The sequence below is a fragment of the Ptychodera flava genome, chromosome 19, assembly GCF_041260155.1.
Source record: "Ptychodera flava strain L36383 chromosome 19, AS_Pfla_20210202, whole genome shotgun sequence".
NCBI classification, from domain to species: Eukaryota; Metazoa; Hemichordata; class Enteropneusta; family Ptychoderidae; genus Ptychodera; species Ptychodera flava.
In genome coordinates, this window is record NC_091946.1 from 27,332,642 (window position 1) to 27,350,694 (window position 18,053).

General features: G+C 37.4%; 2 protein-coding genes across 6 annotated transcripts in view; both read left to right on the plus strand.

The window, feature by feature from the left end:
- The window catches only part of LOC139119127 (F-box/SPRY domain-containing protein 1-like), a 32,436-nt gene extending 24,632 nt beyond the window's left edge, over positions 1 to 7,804 (plus strand). Inside the window, exon 2 of the mRNA XM_070682775.1 lies at positions 1,382 to 7,804. Within this exon, the coding sequence (XP_070538876.1) occupies positions 1,382 to 1,567 (186 nt within the window). The 3' untranslated portion in view covers positions 1,568 to 7,804. The remainder of the gene's footprint in view (positions 1 to 1,381) is intronic.
- Positions 7,805 to 15,011: 7,207 nt separating this feature from the next.
- Positions 15,012 to 18,053, plus strand: part of LOC139119128 (polycystin-1-like protein 2) — a 49,792-nt gene continuing 46,750 nt past the window's right edge. For 3 of the 5 annotated variants that reach the window (XM_070682776.1, XM_070682780.1, XM_070682781.1), the window contains exons 1-2: positions 15,012 to 15,422; positions 17,707 to 17,964. In XM_070682776.1, coding sequence (XP_070538877.1) covers positions 15,227 to 15,422; positions 17,707 to 17,964 — 454 coding nt within the window. In that variant the 5' untranslated portion in view covers positions 15,012 to 15,226. Of the gene's footprint in view, positions 15,423 to 15,882; positions 15,978 to 17,706; positions 17,965 to 18,053 lie in introns of all 5 variants that reach the window. The other 2 variants (XM_070682777.1, XM_070682778.1) reach the window with 2 other exon arrangements.

An 18,053-nucleotide genomic window follows, 5' to 3' on the forward strand; every position in this document is an offset into this window, starting at 1 on the left:
CAGACAATCCAAGGCAATTATTGTTTGTACATACATGTAATTCTAGCCATGGATAACATATGAAGGACATTGTTTTGCATTTCCCTTCTCTATATGTAGTTTAAGTGATGTAACTTGTATGCTCAGTATGGCTGACTTATTTCTCCCAGTGTATACTCTGTCCTATTAAGGGAAGAGAGTGTACATTGGGAGAGAGTTGCATCGGCTCAAATAATGACAGTATCCTTGTAGTGTTTCTTATGACCTCTACAATACGATAGAAACAACAACAACACAATAGTTATGTTTGTTGGGTTTTATTGGTCAACATCAACAGCATGACTAACATAAACATAAACAACAATACAAACAACAACAACAACAACCAGATATCTGGGTTCCCTGTGACTATACCTCAAGAGGATTTTATTTGTAGGGTTCAAAACTCTGAAACACTTGGTGCATACAGTAATTCCAACATTTAGTATGGCAATGTATATATGATTACTAAAATATATATACATTGATGTATTGTTCACCTACCGGGATTTGATAGACTCAATCAGTATCAAGCTATTTGCCCAGTGAAAGTGCATAATGGCCAAACACTTGCATTCAGTCACTATTTCAGTGGTGATGGACTGTACATAAACACAGAATTTTCCTGAAGTCTTGCAGTGATACAATGTTTTAAGTTCTGCTTTCAAAATTAGCCTGCCCCAAAATGCCATGGCTCAAAATGTGCACATTTCCAATTTCCTGTTTTGCACACGATGTCATTTTGCTCTCATTAATGTGCAAAAATATATACTTATCTGTCAATTTTGATTACGTTTTTTTGAAATAATGCATGCAAAAGAGGCAAAAATACAACTTTATAGCAATGAACACAATGAAAGACATTGTGATTAAGACTACAAGCTGCAACAACAAGAACAATGCACACAACACTGACAAAATTTGCCCCAAATTTTCAGCAGTAGTGACTGATATCTCATGTGTAAAGCTGATATATACATGTACTGTAGCACTGATCGCAAATCGAAATGATGTCATATTTTCTGTCATTAATATGCATAAATAAATATTTGTCCACATTTTCCTCATAAATGATAAAATAACACCTGCTTAGTGTTACAATGGCTAATGAAAGAGTCACTAATTTGTATGAATTTATGGTTCAGACTACAAGCTGCAACAACAGCATGCATACAACGACAAAATTTGTCCGAATTTTAGCCAGCGTTGTCCAAAGTCGTGTGCATGCAGCTATATTTAGTAACAAACCTGAATCACGATCAACGCTAGTATAGATGAAACAACCCTAACACTGAACACTAACAGTCCTATTGTGCAGCCAAAAGAATGTTACTGATTCAGAATTCATCGCTTTTTTTTTCAGGTCGGAGACCGAATACGGGTTATACTAGACATGGAAGACAACTATGTAGCATTTGAAAGAGGCTATGAATTTCTAGGTGTAGCATTCCGTGGTCTGCCAAATGTTAATCTTTATCCGGCTGTGTCTGCAGTCTATGGGAACACGGAAGTAGCAATGGTATATCTAGGACCGCCGCTTGACGGATGATGTTCAAAGAATTTTTTTTTTAATAGATGGTAGACCTAGTAATGTTACCGAGAATTCAGGTATTTTATTCACATGTCACTGTGGTTTCCACTTTTAGTGCTGTCATAACTAAACCGATTCAACGGGAACGTTGTGATTACTTCTTTTTGATATATGCATTTCATCACAGACTGTTTTCATAAACATTGTCTGTCTGTCTAAAAGTATACATCTCTTTGAAATTCTGGACAACAATTTGAGTGCAAATGTTTTTGTAAAAAAATAATGCTCTGCTTTTGTCAGGCATTGCAAGCTGAAATAGCAAAAAATTTTGGTGTCATTTCCCTGAGAGAAGTTTTGCAGTCAGGCTAGATTTGTGGCGAGTGACCTCAACTCATTCAATGTTTAACCTTTTGAACCCCGACCCCCCAGTGACCCATGATATCATGCAGACGTAGCTTGAGTAAAACTAAAAGGTATGGAAAACTTCAAAGTTTGCGGTCGTTTGAAAGACAGAACATATTTTGTCAAAAGTCTTAGAACGTGATCGCAAACTGATTACATCCCAGAATGCATTATGCCCCCCAGTTCAACTGTTTATATGAACTTGATCTCCATGGAGATAACAGCACTTCCTTAACAACTCTTGTGTCCTGAAATGTAGTTTAATATTCTAAAATCCCTGTTACACTCTAAACCAAACAATTATTGGGCTAGGGAAGGGCAAATTTAAGAATTATACGTCAATTTTTAACATTCTGATAACCAATACATTGCAATGGTGGCATTATTTCCAGAATTACACTTAGTAATTCTCACATTCCAATGGTGTATTTGCTTGAATAATCAAATCAAATTACAGCAAGTTTTCACCTAGATTTTGGTAAATATATTAGGACATGAATGATATTTCACATTTTGAAAAACAACTTTCCATGTTTATAAGTATTTATGTAGATATACATTTTGTTGACCATGGAAACAAAACACTTCGTTGAAATCAACCAAAAAGTCCCAGAAAACTTGAATGTTCCCATATACAGCAATAATTTTACAAGCGAGTTCAGGGGATTTGTTCTTCACGCTTCCCCGTATGTGCAGCTCACATTGCTGTCAATGAGTCATCTGGGTCATTAATTATTCATAAAATTTGCATAAATTGACCAAAACTATGGCAAAACTTTTCACAACAAAAAGTGTCGATTGTGCAGTCAGTTGCTGGTAACTTGAGTTGAAAGAAAAAGGTGCATCATTTTTCAAGCATCTTTTTTGTTGAACTACGAACTGATAAGAAATTATTTGAAATTCGATCTGTAGATACTTTTTTTGTGAGTGTCAATTATTTAGACAAAATCAAAAGAGCAGTGCTGTGTATCAGAATAAATATTGATGGAAGTTTCCATGAAATATTGAAAAACAATATTTGTTTCATTTCAGTAGTTTCCTTCATGGTAGGGAAACACTTTTGGAATGTCTTTGAATAATTTTGCATTTATTTTACGCTTGTAAATAGCAGACGCCCATCACTTGTCAGAAACAATAAAACACTTTTCTGCAGAGTGATGTCTTTTCGAATCAAAGTAAGTTTTACGTTTCTCTCCCACGTGTAAAGTTAAAGATCTTAATGATCTTGGATGAGAGGTATAGTCTTAAGCAAAATGTAAGTGTCAAGAGATGGTCAACCTTGCATCTGTAACTCTGTGTCCAGGTAGCTTAAGACTTTGTAATTACTTGTATATTGATGTAAACAGTCTTGCAAGAAATGTCTTGTTTTGCTGACACCGTCTGAATTTCTCTCTCCCCCTCACCCCGCTTTTTCTTCTTCATGTCAAGCCTTGTTACATGAATTCACATTTTAGGGTCCTTTCCTCCCCGGATTTTGTATTTTCAGTATTGTAGAGGTCCTCGTCAGCTGTTCCACCTCTCATTTGCCACCCCTAAGCTGTTCCACTTACTTTTCAGTCTCCCTTACCGTGTACTTTGAACCATGACATGAGTGTATCCAGTATTTTTGATTCACTTGGGAATATTATAAATGTAAATAATATTTGAAACTTGTTATAGGCGAAGTGAATTGAAACTGAAAAAATGTTTTCTTGCCAGGAGATTTTTTAGATAAAAACATTACAGAATCGCTGTGTCTTAGAGAGTTATGCGAGTTTTTTAAGTATAAGGAAAATGCTGGTTGTCTTGAATCAGTTCAGCTGAATTAAACACATTTACTTGTCAACGCTTGTTGTAAAATTTACTGAAGAACTTATCAAAAAACAATTTGGTGCTTGTGTCAAGACAAAGTTCCTTAACCCTACAGTGTGCTGCCATCGTTTCGTGTAAGTGTACTTTCATTGCGATAACTATGATATATGTGTGAATTGTCCTTGTATTTCAAAATGTATGGAAGCGAAAAGTTTTCTGCATGCCTGTTACGTTTCCCCACTCCCTTCAATGTAGAGTCACCCATCGAGAAAAGTAGAATTCTTCCACATGTACAAAGGATATGTTTATGTCGACTTGAAAACAAAAAACAAATTAAGGAAAATTTTTATCATGAAAAGACAAAGGGCTGGGATGACCATGTCCATAGAGGGCAGACTCACTGAGAAAGAAATCTTTCACCAGTAATCAACGTTTTTTATAGATACTCAATTTCTGGCTCGGTGATTCCCAAGCCATGTGCTCCTATTAAAATGACTGAGAATTTTTAATGTTCAAATTACAATTCTGTAACAAAATGCAATGTTAGACTTGAGGTACTCGTTTGTTTTTCTTGCTTCATTGCGGCATCACCATGTAAGAGTTTTTTATAAGAATTCACAGAACTAATTTTTTGCATAATGTTCAATTCAGTTCAAAAACACAATTCTTCATTTCAAGAGAATCAGCAAAGCAGTTTCACTCAAAATGTTGCAATTGTTTTTTACTTTTGTGCTATGTAATGTAATTTTCTTAAACAACTTGAAATTAAACCAGTTCTGTATAATTTTGCCTCCTTAACGGTAGACTCTACTGCTTTTCTGTATGTGCTTCATTTGTCAATAATTTTTAAAGAAAGGTTGACTTGACTACCCATGGTTGTCACTTCAAATAAACGCAGTTCCATGACATTTTTAGTCCTTTCTCGGCATCGTCCAACTTATATTTAACTAAGACCAGTTTATTTAAGGTAGTATGTGCTTTGAAAGTGAAAGACTTAAAAACTTCCGCTGAAACTTTCCTTAAGGAATCTTTCAACCATTCCCTTTCGAAATCAAGAATAAAAACCAGGGGTCACCGTTCAAATTTTGGTACTAGAGAAACAAATAACCCAAGATGTAAATGAACCCCCACAAGTGGTATATCAGAAAAGAATTGTAAAAGTTCGAGAGTTTGAATATCTTCCTGAGGTGCATTCTACCTTAAAGTGAGCAGATCTAAAGGTACCTTCTGAACACCGTTCAGGGTCAGAAAAGTTTTTTAAAACTTCCCAAGTTATGTGAGTCTCACCAGTAACCTTTGAAATGTATATTCTTGAGCCCACACATTATGCTATGAGTATCCAGTTGTCGCCATGCCCAGCTTCATTTTATGTATGAAACAAAGTTGTGTTACACATACTGCACATAAGACACATTCTCACCTTCACCATATTGGGCTTTTAATGTATTTCCCAATAGGTAGAGCACTGTCACTGAAATAGTATAGATTGTAGCTGTACATACATGCTTTTTGACCATAATTTTCCATCTGTCTACATTTTACAGTATAGTTCTTTCTACAGTGCCTGTGTATTGACCTCAAAAACCACCTCAACTAGAGTTTATTTTTCAGCTCAGGGAATTTGGAAAATATGTTGAGGACTAGTATTATGTAAAAGTTGTACCTCAAATATTGTGAAATAGCCTTCCCATGTACCCATTGTTGCTGTGGACACTGCCCTCTGGAAGTATCCTGCTATATTGCTTTTGTATTTCTAAGCAGATGTTGTATATTGAAAATGTTGTTTGTCTGACCATTGTATGTATTTCTGTCATATAAAACATAATTCACTGAGACCAGAATTTAAAAGATTCCTATAAATATGTTTAATGATCAAAATCACCCTGTACCAAGGAGCATATCCTCAATACAAACTCTTGCAACCACAATTGCTCTGACATCAATCTACTGCTTCAAGCATTAAATTCAAATAAATCTGTTTGATAAAATGGAAGAAAAAAATTATACTTTTCCATCGCCATCTTCATTTGTAGGAATTTTCATGTAAGAAATACACAGGCTCCAGGGTTTGAGTGTTCTTATGCACAGTTTCTCATATTTAGATTGTGGTCACTGACTTTGTAGCCAGATCATATGAAGGTATGAGATCTGTACATAACCTTTTAAGGTAGAGACTTCATGATATTGTGATTAGAATGATCATGAACACATTGAAGTGATTTATGGGTTACTGCACTAAAGATTTATTGTGTAGGACCTGTAACTTGTATTATGTTTCTGAAGTAACAGGCCCAGGCACATGTGTAAACTATTGGTGTGAAGGCTCTTTATCTTGTTTTTTAATCAAAAAGTAATCGTAAACAGTCTGTCCAGACTACAAGTATGGCTCTGTAATTTGCATAGACTGTCTAGATTGTAGTTTTAGACCAGGTTATGTGTACTTTACACAGGTTCTATGGCCTGTGTAGTTTGTATCGAGTGGTAAACAGATTGCCTACTTTGTCCAATGTGTACACATTAAAAATGCTGTATGAGGATAAGGCCTTGTAATGAGAATATAAGTGCAGGTGTAAGTCAATAAACAATGATATTCAGTTGTATTTTTACTTGTTAATTTGTACAACTGTATACTTATAACATCAAATTTCAAACTGCAAGTTATCATAGGAAATATATTTGGACAACCTCATAGAAGTTCATATTCAAGTTGATAGTCAGAATGTACGGTATATCCAGTGTTGCAGCCAGGAATTTTAAATCAGGGGACACTGTGTCCCCTAACGCTATTTTTGGGGATATTTTACACATGTTAGGGTTAACGTGTGTCAGTTGTTAATCAATTTTTGTATCATATTGTAACAAATTTCACAAAACAAAATTCATGCTACCAGGACTGCTTCACTATGCTTGAATTTCAGACAAGTAATTGTAGCAGCTAAACCGTGGTATCTACCACCAATCAGAGCTATTAGTGCAAGATATGGGGCAGATTAGTATTAATTATGCAAATTATATTATTGTTTGGCATTTAAATTATATGCTAATGATTCTTTTTTAATGTAGGATATTCATCTGCCCCGCATTGTGCATTATATGAATCACAGAGCTCAGTCGGACTTACAAGCAAGTTATAATGTCAAGTGCAGTGTTTTAATTAATTCTAATCACAGCTCTGAAACTACGAAAACAAGCCTCAAAATAATCATGAAAACAAAGGTCATTGTCGGTATCAGATGTTACTTGCAGATTGCATCCAACACAGTGCACCTGATTTGACCTGTAGTATTGCGAGAATGCAGTACAACAGGTTCAATTTTGGGGACATTGTCACTAGAGCGTCCTGGCTGCAACACTGTACCGGTATATCATATATAACATCACTGGTTATGAATTCGACATTTACAGTATATTTGATATGATATCTTGAAATTTAGTACCAGCTGTCAATTTTGGGTTAGATATCAACTGTGAACGTTTATGGTTTGCTTAGAAAATTGTCATAGGTAGGCCCTGTAATCTGTTTATGGGTTGCCTAGAAAATTGTCACAGGAAGGCCCTGTAATCTGTTTACAGCAGCTGATTGTAACAGTCTTTCCATTTGTAGACATGAGTATTTTGAAGAGATGTGACTGTGTAACACTTGTTGCCATGGTCACTCTATCACAAAGTCACCATGTATAGTGCCATGGCAACTGAGAGGATGAAGAAGCTTGAGTATATGCTGCATTTAAATATGTTAATGACCCACTCCATATCATGTGACACTACCAAGCGACAATAACGTCCAATTGGTAGCATTTTGTGACAGCTGTAAAGGACATGTGATGCATCTTTCTTTTCCTGAAATGTAATGTTTCACTAATTCAACTCAACACTCTCAACAGCACTTTCATTTCGTTCTACTTCCCTGCAACACGAGGCGATATGTAAACTTTTTGAGACAAATTTTCTACACTTGGAATAATGCTGTCCTGACTTCTTCCGATGAGTCACAAAGATAGACTTGATGCTTGATAGAAATGCATTGTGGGACTGTAGAATAAAATGCAAAGTTTAATGGAACTGATGTTGATAGAGTGCTGTTTGTCCAATGTGTTCAACATTGCTATGCAGTGTCTAGCATTACCATTACAAAACATTCTCTCTCTCTCTCTCTCTCTCTCTCTCTCTCTCTCTCTATATATATATATATATAATACAAATTACTTCAAGTACAAATCTGTTACTTAAGTTTCATTTTTTTTTGTACTTTGTACTTAACATAATTTGTATTATTATTTATAATGCTCCGCTTTAGCATCAAGCACTGTAATTTCCCATGATATATATATATATATATATATATATATATATATATATATATATATATATATATATATATATATATATATATATATATATATATATATGTATGTAAAATCATTCCTCCAAGATTTTCTCAATCTTTTACACAAATGTTCCTACATCTGGCGCTTGTTGATACCAACAGTATTGAAACATTTGTATTTATTGAAGCATTTTTGTGTTAAATATTGAGAAACTCTTGGAGAAATGAGTTACCTCCATTACAATGAATGGAATTGTATGTATGTGTTTGTCTGTATGGATGTATGTGGCTTCATGTCACAGCACTTACCTTCATCTCCCACTTTCACCCTAAAGACTAGACAGGCCCCAAGTCGCCTGGCTTTTGCTGGCATCTGAGTCACTGGCTGGCCAAGCCAGGGCGTTCCCCCCACAATCTATGAAACAGCCGATCATTAGTGTGACTGTCAGCTGATGTTTAGTCCTTCAATTCATTATATTTTTTGATGCTTATCTGCCCACAGACTTTGAGCAAATCTAAATAAAGTCTACAGTTTTAATCAGACCAATGCATTTTCCCAAACTGTGAGCTCTCTTAGCAAAGGGCATTATTAATTTACATGAATGAGGGTAAATCTTGACTATTTCACAATTATTATCAAAAAATTATATCACAGCTTTTGTCAATACCAGCGAATTTAATGTGACGCCATCCCCAAGGTTATTACAACTGGTAATATATCTGATTATCCGGCATTGTGGTCCCAGATGTTTTCTACATTTACAAATTCCCTGGCTTTGCCAAAACTATAAAATAACAGCAATAATGTACCCCCATTCTGGCCTATAATGGACTCAAGCAAACTTTGTGTTCCTCCATAATGTATTTGGCTCCGCCTTGTACATTACACGCATTATATTGTGCCATAGACAGTAGAGGGGGAGGGGGGAAGACTTCTACTGGCTATGGTTGTGCAAAGTTTCCTTTCATCCATTATTGGCTATGAGGGGGTGCATTATTGCGTAAACAGTGATTCGTTACATCTCTTCAAGTTCAAGTGGCGAAATTACACACCTTGACAGCCGATTGTAACTTTGATATAAAATGATAAAAAAGTCATGGCTTTGATTTTAAGGTAGTATGCACCTAGAAAGTAAAAGACTTAAACTTTTGCTCGAACTTTTGTCAAGGAATATTTCAATCATTCTCCTTCAAAATCAAGAATAAAAATCGAGGAAGGGGGGGGGAGAATCATGCAAATTTTGGTACTAGAAAAAGAAAGTACCCAAGATTTAGCGATATTTGAAATTCAAAATGGCCACCAACTCTGTGTGAACTCAATGGAGAAAAATAAAATTTTCGATTTTCAAAAAGCTAAGAGCTTTAAAATGAACCCCCACAAGTAGTAGATCAGAGAAGAGTAAGAATCGAGTACTGTACTGAACCAGGCTGGAGTAGAATTGAGCAGTGTTGCATATTCTTATTAAGGTAGTATGTACCTCGAAAGTGAAAGACTTAAACTTTTGCTCTAACCTTCCTTAAGGGATCTTACAATCATTCTCTTTCAAAATCAAGAATAAAAATGGGGTCTCCGTGCAAATTTTGGTACTAGAGAAACAAATTACCCAAGATTTACCGATATTAGAAATTCAAAATGGCCGCCATCCCTGTGTTAACTCTACGGAGGAAAATAAAAATTTTCGAATTTTGAAAAACTATGCCGGTGAAAAGTTTTTTTTTCACCAAAAGCTTTAAAATGAACCCCACATGTGGTATATCAGAAGAGAATTGTAAAAGTTTGAGAGTCCGAATGTCTGTCCCTTAGGTGCGTTCTACCTTAATTCCATCTTGCATGAACCTTCTCCAATTCCAGGTTCCTGCAAACATATAATCAGTACTAACCTACAAAATGAAAAAAAACTATGATGTTCTAGACGTAGAGAACTATGGTATGACAAAGGGTGATGTCAAAACCAAGTCACATAATGGAAATGGGTTGATTAGAAATGGCATAAAGTCAAAGGTCAAAGTTGACCAAAGGGTGTCTGAGGGTCTTACTCTCTCCATCGCTTCTAGAAGGTCTCTGTTTAGTCGTTTTAAGTCAACCAGAATTGCAAGCAGCTCAGTGATATGATTAAAGGCAAAGATGTTCCACAGAGACCTTATCACAAAAGGTATGGCAAAAAACATTTCATTTAAGTGATGGAATTGTCGTATTTGTGGCCACGATGAGACCATGGAACACATCTTATTTGAATGTATTAAAATGTGTAAATTAAATTTGGCAGAAATATATTTCTTATTTTGTCAAAAAACATACGATATCAACAACAGCAGCACCAATATATAAGACCGGTATATAAGATTACCAATAGCACTGAGGAATTGAAAATGATAAACACGAATGCACCATCAAATTTTATTTACTGGATCACAGAATTTGGAATGTATTTAATTTATAAGATGATTAACAAGGCTCAACGGTTGATACTTGTGATAAATACAGTCATCCTGTTACTGAAAATAGATTTGCTATGACTTTCTAGCACGTAAATTCATCGTATGTTAAAGGTATACAGTCACCTATAATCTAAATATGCCCATATGTGGTCAAAGGGGCGTTCCTTGGTATTCAAAATGCCCATGTGAGGGCGCTGTTTTTAAAAAGCAGCCATCCGCTTAAAATATGTGATTTGTTAGATTTTCTTTTTCAATAATAACTGTGGCAAAATTGGAACAGGTGACAGTATACCTTTAACGCCTGCCGCCTGCATATGATTTCTATTTCGATCGCTTGAATTTGTAATATGTACATTACCGCCATTTCTCATGAATTTCTCGATTCCGAAGTCTCTTAGCATAAATCATGCACTGTCCCATGTCCTGTACTTTGTCCACGTTCTGTGTTGTACTTCTGCTACTTTTTCATTTGGACCGGGTAAATCATCAACATTTAAAATGGATAACCTCATATTATTGTTTATTATTTTATTTTTTGTATTTTTATCTTACACTGTTATTTGAGCGTCCAAGTAAATATTCAAATATTTTCATCGGGACTCATTCAGAAAAAATCTGAATAAACACGATTTTGGAACTAATTTAGGATAATTGGATATTTATATTTTTCAAATTTCTCAAACGTGTTAGGTGCCCTATAGTTGAACATTGCAATATTACAAATTACTCATAAAAACAAGTGTATAACTTACTAGTAAAATGAAAGGCAGATGAGCTTACATTTGCAGATTAACCGACATTACTTCACCATCCAATTATCCCAAATTAGTTCCAATCGTGTTAATAACTACAGATCACAGAAATGCGTGCAAGAGAGAGAAACTACAGAGAATTCTTTCTGATAGAATCTTTCAAGTTACGTTTGAAGAATAAAGACCAGTATTTTGTTTGATATCTGTAAATAAGGCATTCCACATTTCAGACTCGGATGTGAAACCCACGTTGACCAGCTTTTGAAATATATCTTGGTACATACAGTCTTGACGATACGCAGATCGTGTAGCCTACTATGATCATGAACATTGCAGTTGAGAGTAAATATTAAAGCTATATAAATATTAAAGCTATATAAATATGGAGGACAAAAGAGGTAAAAAATGCGCTGTCTAATTGACATAATATTAAGAGATGAAAATCAATAAATTGTGTGATCGAAAATCAAGGCGAAGTTCAAAAAGTATATGTAGGCCTAATGCTTGTTTCTGGAGAAACAAATTTTTCGGAAGAAAATTATTAGCAATTTGCCCGCTGAATTTTGTTAGGTCTTTATTTTTTTATGAAAAATCCATGATTTAAAGAAAAAATAACTTTTTCACTGTTTCTACCTTGGTGGGCAAGACCATGATGTAGCTGTAGGTCCATAGCATGGTGTTTTCGGACGAGGTTTTCTGCCTTTTACGGGCTGGTTTTGACTTTTACGTTTTGGCGGGGTTAAAAAAGCAACAGTCAAAACCAGCCCGTAAAAGGCAGAAATCCCGCCGAAAACACAACAGCTAACCATGATTGAGGTAGGACGTATAATATGAGGTGGTCTGACTGTGCAGTAAGGGACCGCCGTTCGTTGAGTCGGGGGGGGGGGTGTTAAGAATTAACTCATGCGTGCGTCAAAATCGCATATTAGGACTTTCGTGTTGTTTCCTTTGTTCTTTTCCAAATGTAGAACAACATAGAATGTGTTTCTGGTCTCTGCAGAGAGGCATGACTTCATACTGGTACATCAAGCTGAAAATTAGGAAAGCACAACGAAAGAGGGGATAGAAAAAAAGACATCTGACTTGGATGCCACACAAGTATTTGTATGTGGCTTTCAGCTGTCTGATGCATGTAACAAGTGCGACTTTGCTGCAAGCACGCAATACTATCTTCACGTTCATCGAGAACAAAAAGGCCACAAAATACGGAGACGAAAAAGACAGAGAGCTACTGGAAAGACGTAAACTTAAAGTGAGAACTGACTAGCTGACCCTTTTTCGCCGTTGGAAACTTGAAATTTGCCGATCATTTTTCTTCGTAAGAAATATCACCAAATGAATTAATCATGATTATGTAGTTACGGTATTTTTTTCTCAGAAGATACCAGTGTGCGAGTGGCCAAACCGATAGAGCTCGAGCGAGCTGTTTCTGTCACTTTGGTCTTCAAGACGCGCACGTCACTGTCGAGATCGTCGAGGGGCGTTCGCCGTCATCATGTAGCTAAGGGAGCCTTCAGTAATTATGACCGGGGCCGGGCCGGCAAATCTTCCTGTGCGTCAGTCAAAATAAGTGAACCCCTACCCATTGCCCCCAAAATTGATGAACCCCTTTTCGGGATGACGGCATCCCCCATCGCTTGAGTAAGTATTGATCCAATTTTGAATAATAACACTGGTCATTATCGGTACAGAGATACATCAGCGGAAAAGATTTTTTCCAATTCAAGATCCTGCTCTTCTTCCAGAACTTGTGCCAGGGAGGTTCAAAAAGTTCTTCATCACCTTGTGCTGCTGCCAATTTCATGGATCACAACATCATCCTCTTCCTCGGCAAAAAGCTTTGAGTCCGATATGCCACTGTCACTGTTACCATCTGTATTTTGAACAGTTTCCAAATAATTTAAGATCTTTATCTGAGTTTCTGTGTTTTTCTGTTCTCTCTTGAGTACATCACGAGGTACTGTTTAGATTTTGTCTCCTATGTTACTAGCTGCTGTTGGCCATCACGTTTACCCCACGATCTATGCGACAACCTTCTTCTAAACGTAACAGTATCCCCCGGGGGGAGGGGTAACTCCATGGCTAATAGTGCGGGGGGGGGGGGGGCTCCTCACGAACATGGAAACCCAAACTGTTGTGATACCAGTTTTGAGCAAAAAAAACCTACTCTTTCTGATACCATACAATATAATAATCTATAAATCAGTCTAAAAACAGTCGGACTGTTCTTAATCTGTGTGATCGTCTCAGTCCACTTCCACTGTCATTGTGTGTTGATGGAGGCACTGTTTATCTTACGTATACAGATACGACTCACTCGCCTTACGTACCAGGGGTACCAACAGTCCAACCGACAGATCGGAAATTTTGATGGTAGTCGATCTGGGATGTAGATAGGCCTACATGGGTTTCCAGCGTTGACAGCATGATTTTTTAACTAATGTCAGTTTGTGTTTAACACCGGACACTTTCTCATACCAACACCTCGTGAAAAGTATACCCTTTCTGGTACCAAACAGTGCAAAAAAACGACCCCTTTCGCGCGGACCCTCCCCGTGTAGCCATCTATGGGAGTTACCCCCCCCCGGGGACAGTATGCTGTTCTGATTTGTTGAAGGCCTAACATGCTCACAGACTTGGAGCAAGTCTAGTATTTGTTCAGTTCTTGTAAATATAATGTACATACCGTGTACTTCTCAATAGGCATTGAACCAAAACCTACATTTTCTGTGATCCCTTTTAGACAACACTTCCTGATATTACTGTTATTCAACCAGGTTGATTAATTCTGTAACATATATTCAGCCTCATTTCCATGCGAGGCTCACTTCCAAGGGAAATTGTGCATTTTCACATAGATGCATTTTTCAGAGGAAAGTATTGTATTTGGAATTCCCTCATATCACCACAAATGCCAGGATGTAGGGTCATGAATGGGGTCAAATAGCCAATTTACAGGCCTAGGTATCCACCGCTCCTGCGTCTTCACTTGCTACTGTCTCTTCAGTCTCTTTTCCGGGCAGCTGGATGCTCCCCGAAACCAGCAGTCAGTGGGAGACTGTGGTCGAAGTTTTGTATTCTCGACCGCGGGTACTTGCGGGTTTTTACGTCAGTTTTGCGTCACAGCGCCGTGAAGGGGTTTTGATTTTTCAACCACCAAAACAATATTCAAAGTATCAATATACATAAATGACATAACTTTTAGTTCTGCTTTTTTCCAACACAATTTCTGTGTCATTCGCTCTTCTATATCGTCTGATCTCTCATTCACCTCGCTCGTATGCGTTTCACCTACTGACGTCACTCCGCGGTCGAGAATATCTCTTGCCTGAAAACTGGTCAGATATCAACAGTAGGCTAGTGCTATGCAACAGCACAAGGGGAACTTTTTACAACCTGTAAATGTATGCCAGGTTTCGGTTTACTGCGCCTCGGGGAGAGATATTCGGGCTCTCAAATATTTAGGCCTACTACAATTCTTTAGGTATTTTGAACACTAAAACTGCTTTTTAACTGGATGGATACTTATGAAAATCAAGTGACCTCCGTGCTGTTTGAAAAATATATGCCCCCTTTGCAGTTTCCAAATATAAGGTGACCCAGGTGTCCCTTAATTTGCGACCCATCCCCGACCGTATAACTGAACGCTCCCTAAATCACCGACTGCTAGACTTGTCAGGTCCACCTCTCAGATGAAGATACCACATATAAGAGCGCGCCACCAACGCAAGTTCGCAGTGCGCGACATGAGGGCGCGATACGTTTGAAATCAAATTCCGCTCTGGAGCTCGAGACAGAAGCTCAAGTTAACGTTATCCAAGCGCCGTTCCTACTAAAGAGTAGTTGAGACTGATCTGCCACGATGATGATTTCGTTCAAGAAGACAAGCATTGATATTATTGGCCGTCGCCATGAGCTCTTTCACAGAAAAAGGACGTTACATTTGAGAAGCTGAATCAGTCTGCCATGTCATTGTCATTGTCAGTCATTTTGCTCTGCATTCTCATTACTTTTCGCTATTTGTTTCAGTGTGGCAACGCCTACTATGTCACCGAAAAAGAGTGCACTTTCGCCGGGGTGGCGGACTATAACAGATATTATCCTGGGAGCTCCAAACAGTTGCAATGCCCAGTTATATATAATGTTACAGAAGAGGAATATGGTAAGTTTTTTATTAAAGCGACTATTAGTTAACTTTGCATCCCGTTTCGTTTGTGACATATATCCCCAGTCGCTTGTGAATCGATACACGACGGCCGCTGTGTGTATGCATAATTGTGATAATGCATACCACACAGCAGCCGCCGTTCACAAGTGACTGTGATGTGTATACAGACGGTGAAGTCTTAGGGTAGATTTATGTAGTTGACATCTATATTAAGTCAAGTGGCTTGTCCTGGAACATAGGCGCTCGGCTGACCGCATTGTGCGTATCTAAGATTATGATCACAGCCCTCCAGGCTCCACCGTGGCACACACCTGTGTGTAGGCAAACCGTCACTGATGCAATAGAATAACTGCATCAGTGACGGTTTGGCGATTTGTCTGCATTGAGTCGAATGCCTGTGGATTATAATGTAGAGATTGCGACGTTTGTGTTTTCTATTCGCTTTTCTTGTTAGGAGCTCCCAGACGATCACCTCACCAGTATTATCATAAGCTAACAAGTGCAAACTTTGACAAGTAAAGGTGGAAATGTCGCCATCTCTACAACAAAGTAGGCTTATCTTAAAGAATTATTGGTGTGCCAGCATTAAGTTAGTATGTGCCTCGAAAGTGAAAGACTTAAACTTTTGCTCAAACATTCCTCAAAGAATATTTCAGTCATTCTCTTTCAAAATCAACAATGAAAATCGGGGGTGACTGTGCAAATTTTGGAACTAGAGAAACAAATTACTCAAGATTTACCAATATTTGAAATTCAAAATGGCCGCCATCCCTGTGTTATACTCTACCGAGAAAAAATAAAATTTTCAATTTTCAAAAAACTAAGCCAGTTAAGAGTTTTCCTACATGTAGAGCTTTAAAATGAACCTGCACAAATGGTAGATCAGAAAAGAATTGAAAAAGTTTTGAGAGTCCCAATAAATGTCCCAAGGTGTGTTCTACCTTAATCAGATTGAGGATACTGCAGGGCCTCCTGTGTTTGCTATTATTGGGAGGGGCACTGCGTAGCATAGGGGCTATAGAAATTACATATCAACCATTAACCAGTAAATTTTTTGCAGTCGACTTGCTTTTTACTCCACTATTGTATGGCAAGATGTTGACACGGTGTGTGCAGAAATGTTTCGCAATGTTCGAGAACACGGCACTGGGCTACATCAGTGCTCTACAGCTGGGCAATATCATCCAAGCCATGTGTTTTCACTTTTATTTCATCTCACATATTATCCAGTTACTGTGATGGGCTAAGAGTCACTCACACGATACAGAACAAAAAGTGATAAAATATGACTTAGGTGATATAACCCTATTGTGTACATCATTAGATATTACCCTATCACATGCATTGATTATAACCCACTACTGCATTCTGGATCACGCTATTTCTGCACACATCACATCATTACGCACATTCACTTGGTATTTTCTGTATAGCAGTGTCTTCAAAAAGATAATCGAAGTTAGCTGGACATGAATTAGATGATAAATGCGAAAAGCTGACTCCCCCCCCTTTTTAGACTGTATTTTAAGTTGACTTTTAGGTTGACCTTCCACTTCATGTAGCATTCAGTGAGATTGAGCAAACAATGGAATGTTTCACCATAGATCCTCGAGGGTCTATGGTTCAATGAATGTGGTGAGTTTTGACACTTGACTGCATCTGTGCAAAGTTTCAAAAACAAAACTGTTTGTTATGTGTAGTAAAATCAATAACACACACTAGCACGGGCAAGATCACGATATTTTTCCTGCCCTCGGGCTGGTGCTCATGACAGGTATATAGTTGATAATGATACGCTGCCCTTCAGCTGAGCATTCAATATTAAGGTCATGAACACCATCTTTTTGGTGGGCCACAAATTAATTGTGATCTTACCCTGGCTGGCATGTGTTAATATTATTTGTGTTAAAGGGATAGTCACCTGTATTCTAATTATGCCAATATATGGTAAAAGGGCGTTCCTTGGTATTCAAAATACCCATGTGAAGGCACTGTTTTTAAAAAGCGGCCACCCGCTTAAAATCTGTGATTGGTTAGATTATCTCTTTCCATGGTAACTGTGGCACAATTGGAACAGGTGACAGTATACCTTTAATATTATTTTCATAAACTCATTTTTGTCATTATTATAACACTTTACTAACTCTGCTCCACTGTATTGCAATCTAAGTACCGGTATATAAGGTAATTAGGTTTTTGGTCCTGTAGATCAGTTAATGTAGTCTTATAGTAGCTTGAGCTATATTTCTCACTGATTTTTATCACTCAATTCCTACAGAGGAACGACGCAAGTCAAACAAAATAATACGACCAAGCTACGGCATCTATGGTCAATGGTTCAATGTAACTCTTGAACGCGACCCAATTGTGTATCATTCCTACTGGATGGGATCCCTAGGAGCAAGTGGTTTCTCTGCAAGCTATGTGACGGTATTCTATTGGAATCCACCCCTCTATATCCTCTTCGATTTCAAACGACAGTTCTGGCTTTGGTCATATCTCCAGTTTAACAAGTATACACTGAGTTATATGTTAAGTAAGTGAAATACTTTCTGTTCAGTAATTTCTTGACGTGACAGGACACTCCCATCTAAAAAACTGCAAAAATACCCGACTTATGAGCCA